The 4,383-nt window shown below is 57.0% G+C and overlaps 1 protein-coding gene across 1 annotated transcript in view; it reads right to left on the bottom strand.

Annotated features, from left to right (window-relative positions):
- GPRIN1 (G protein regulated inducer of neurite outgrowth 1) overlaps window positions 1-3,250 on the bottom strand; it is a 4,122-nt gene extending 872 nt beyond the window's left edge. The window contains exons 1-2 of the mRNA XM_005865610.1: window positions 3,200-3,250; window positions 4-2,070 (exon numbers count right to left, since the gene is read on the bottom strand). Of these exons, the coding sequence (XP_005865672.1) occupies window positions 4-2,070; window positions 3,200-3,250 (2,118 nt within the window). The remainder of the gene's footprint in view (window positions 1-3; window positions 2,071-3,199) is intronic.
- Between the last annotated feature and the right edge of the window lie 1,133 nt (window positions 3,251-4,383).

Here is a 4,383-nt window from a genome sequence, read left to right as displayed (position 1 = left end):
CGCTGGCTGCGCGAGGCCCCCGCCGCTCCCGGCAACCGCGACCGAGGGAGAAGTGGCTGAGCCGCAGGCTTTACCATCTGATTTCCTGCGTCCGGAGGGGGCCTCCGCCTGCTCCAGAGCCGGAGGGGGCACATTCCCCAAGGCCGGGGGCTCTGCTCTTCCCGGGGGTGGCGCAGAGTCGGCCTTCCCCAGGGCCACTGGCTCCACCTTCCCGGAGGCAACAGGGCCTGCCTTTCCTGAGGCTCCAGGATCCTCCCTCTCCAGGGCCAGTGGCTGCTCCTTCTGCAGAGACGCAGCCTCTGCGTTTCCTGATGCAGTGGGGCCCTCGTGCTCAGGGCGCTTTGTGTCTGCGTTCCCCGAGGCCCCGGGGCCCACCTTTGTGGAGTTCACAGGATTCCCCTTCTCTGGAGGCCGAGCACCCACCTTTCCCTCGGGGCCGGCATCGGCTTTTCCCGTGGGTGCCAGGGCTGTTTTCCTTAGAGCTGGGGGCGCCACCATTCCTGAAGACGCGGAGTCCGCTTCCCCCCTGCTCCCAGGGTCCACCCTGCTCAGGGCGGGGTCCGCCTTCCCTGAGATGGTGGGACCCACCTTTCCAGAGGCCACAGGGCCTGCTCTCTCTGAGGACAGCGGCGCTGCTGTCCCCTCAGCCACTGCCCCAGTTTTTACAGAAGACGAGGGTCCCGCTGTTCCCAAGAACGTGGGGTCCCCTGGGACCGAGGGCACAGGGTCTGTCTTTCCTAAAGATTCAGGGTTCACTTTCCCAGCAGGCGATGTTTTTCTGTTTCCCACAGAAATAGGGGGGTCCACTTTTCGGGAAGACGCCGAGTCCTCCTTTTCTGGGGATACAGCTCCTGTCTTTCCCACGGATGCCAGTTCAGCCTGCCCGGGAGACAGGGGCTCTGGCTTTTCCGAGGACACAGGATCCACCTTCCCCAGAGGCACTGGGCCCACCTTGCTCAATGAGCCAGCGTCCGCCTGCCCAGCAGGCCCGGCTGTTATGCTCACAGACGTGGGAGCTCCCTTTCCTGAGGAGGCGGGCGCCATCATTCCCAGGAACCGAGGGTCCTCTTCTGTAGAGGACACCGTGTCCGCATTTCCCATGGATACAGGATCTGTCATCTCCACGGGCCGGCCCCTTCCTGTTGCCCCCGGAGCCACTGTTCCATGGGACACGGGCTCCATGTTGACCGGCGACCTTGGAGTCAGCATTGCCAAGGAGCCAGGATCTGTCTTTCCTGCAGCTGCAGGCGGGGCGGATTCCAGGGACCTGCGGTCCGCCTTCCCTGCGGACCCAGGGTCTCTCCTTCCCAAGGACACAAGATCTGCCTCGCCCGCCGGTGCAGAACCCACCTCTTCTGAGGACACAAGGAGCTTCTGTCCCGAACACCTGGGCTCCTCCTGTCTTGGGCACGCAGGGCCCACTTTGGCCGAGGATACAGGATCTTCCTTTTCTGGGGTTCCAGGATCCATCCTTCCAGAAGCCACCATATCCCCCTTTCCCAAGACGGCAGGCTCTGCCTTTCCTATGAACATGGGACCTGCCTTTCTCAAGGACCCGGCATCTTCCTTTTCTCTGCCAGTGGAATCTGCCTGCTTTGAAGGCGTGGAGTCCAGCTTCTCCAAGAACATAGGCTTTCTGCTCTCCAAGGATGAGGGGTCAGTTTTCGCCGAGGACACATGCTCTGGCTTCCCAGAGGAGGTGACTTCTGGTGTCCCTGAGATCGAGGCTCCAAGTGCTCCCACTGTCTCTTTCGTGGCTGCCTCTTGGGGAGGGATGCAGGTCAGGGATGGGCAGGCCAAACTCCTGCCAGGATCCTCAGAGCAGGAGGCCCCTTCCCCAGTTCCACTGGGGTTGCTGTGTCTAGAGTCCATGCTTGGGCTTGGGGCAGGGGTGTGCTTGGGGGGTTCAGGGCTGGCCTTTCGTGGGGAGGAGCAGTAATCCCTCATGGCCGGGCTCCCAGCCCCCAGGCTCCCATCCTGTGGGCAGCAGAGGGCTGTGGGCTGGGGTCCTCGAGGGCTGGGGTCCTTTCGAGGCCACTGGAGCCAGGCCGGTTCTTCAGCACTGTCCACCTGCCCTCATGGCCATGCTTCAGCCCCAGGCTGCTGTCGGGTTCTGAAACACAGAGAGAGTAGACTCAGACTCAGGGAGACCCAGCGGAGAAGAGCCTCCACCCGGGCCTCCTCTCTCACCCTCCTCCTCGCAGCCAGGCCTCCTCACCAGATTCTCTGCCCCCGTCTGGTCCCCTCATGCCCAGAGGGCCGGGGCTAAAAACACTAACCCATCCACATCACTGCCCTGCTTCCCTGCCCCCGGTGACCCTGATTTCCTAACATGGCATTCAAGGCCCTTCACCATTTGGCCACAGTCTAACTTTCAACTTGCATTACCATCACCCTTCCTTGTCAGCCCACCCCATGCTGTCTAGAAATTATGCTTTTGTCCTCTAGCCCAGGGGTCACAGACTCTGGGACTAGGTAGTAATTTAAATGAGGGAAGCAGGCTAAGTATAAAACAATAGGGAGTGGTGAAGACTGTAGCAAACCAGAGAGTGTATGCCCTGTCTGAGGGGAGAACCACTACTTCACCAGCCAAGTATTGTTCTGGAGAAATGCATCCTGGTAGTACCAGTGAGAAGTGGGAAATCCGGCACTTTAATGTAAAATGTCCTAATTAATTCAAGATTAAAAAAAAAAACACACCAACTACAACACTCTGGGGGCTAAACAAAATATGTCTGTAGGCTACCAGTTATGTCTGTGTAGGCCCTGGGGAGCTGTGAATAGTTTATAGTCTAAGAAGGGATATAGTCCAACATGTGTTTTCAAAGATTGCTCTGGAATGGCGTGGAGGCTGGAGCTGGAGGAGAGGGGCTGGCCAAGGCTTATGAGGAGGCTGGTCATTCATTGATTCAATCTCATTTATCCACTCCTTCATTCATTCACCCAGCCCCTCTCTGCAGCGGACCTGAGCAGCTGCAATGTCTAGATGAGAGGTACAGGAAAGGTCCTGGGGAATGGGAGTCGGCAGGATTGAGAGCTCTGAGGGAAAACTGACAGGAACCAGCTGGCTGTAGGGGGTGCTGATGGGGGTGGACCGCAGGATTCTGGCTGGGGGTGGGTGGGTTGCCAGGCAATGGTGCTGGGCAGGAGATGTGGGGAAAGGAGGAGTTGCGTTTTGGACAAGCCAAGTGTGTGGTACCTGGGGGACAGCCAGGGAGAGGATCTGGCAGGCGGCTGGGTCTGTGAGCATTTCGGTTCCATTACACACTCAGCAGCCAAAGCGAGCCTGAAGCCCGCTCTTCCTGCCCTCATCTCCGAAGCCACCTTGCTGCTTCTCGGGTCCAAATCCCTAGAGCCACCCTTAACTTTCTCCACAGCCCACATCCCATCCATCAGCAAAACATAATGGATCTGCCTTCAAAGTATACCCAGCCTCTGGCCGCCACCCTGAGCTTAACCCGGACCATCTCCCCCCGGATCAGCCCTGCTTTTTTCTTCACCCCAAGCAGCTCATTCTCAACACAGCAGCCAGAGGGATCGTAATAGGACTCAAGGCAGATCCTGTCCCTCCTGTGCTCAGAACCATGCAAGTGTCTCCTCAACCTTATGTGAAGTTAAAGTAACTTTCTTATAATGGCCCGTGAGACTCTGCATTTTCTGGCCCCAATACCACTCCCTCGATTATGCTGCTTTGGCCATACTGGCTGCCTGGCTGATCCTCGAACACCCCCTACCCCGGGGCCTTTGCACTGGCTGTCCTCTCTGCCTGGAATGCTTTTCTGCCCGATATCTGCATGGTCTGCTCCCTGTATAAAACAGCCTCCTCCCCGACACTGGCTGGAGCTCTGCATCTCCCTTGCCCTGCTCCAATTTTCTTCTCAGTACCTGTCACCATCCGACATATTACATTGGTTTATTGCTTATGACTTGGCTTTACCATGACGGCAGGTGGTGGGGGGGGAGGGGGTTGTTGCATGTACTGATGTATCCTCAGAGTCAAGAAAATGACTAGCAAGTAGTAAGCTAGTAGCTCCCAATAAATATTTATTGAATGAATGACTGAGTGATCTTTTAAGATGTTGGTCCAACCATGCGATTCCATGCAATTTACTTCCCCTGGCTCTTGCTGGGGAAGTAAATTGGCTGTAATCTTTTTGGAAGGACATTTATCAATTTCAGTGCACATAGCATCTGGGCCAGCACACCCACCTCCAGGGACGGCCTTGAAGACAGACTGGTGGTGTACGGAGGTGCAGGAGGACATGGATGGTGATGAGAAGAAAACCAAGAAGCGTGTTCAGAAAATGCAGGACAACCACTGGGACCCCTCATAGCTGTCAGAATGTGTGGAGTGAAGAGGAAAGATGCCCAGAATAAAATAAG

The sequence above is a fragment of the Myotis brandtii genome, unplaced genomic scaffold, assembly GCF_000412655.1.
Source record: "Myotis brandtii unplaced genomic scaffold, ASM41265v1 scaffold208, whole genome shotgun sequence".
Classification (NCBI taxonomy): domain Eukaryota; kingdom Metazoa; phylum Chordata; class Mammalia; order Chiroptera; family Vespertilionidae; genus Myotis; species Myotis brandtii.
This window is presented reverse-complemented; position numbering and strand designations above follow the sequence as displayed.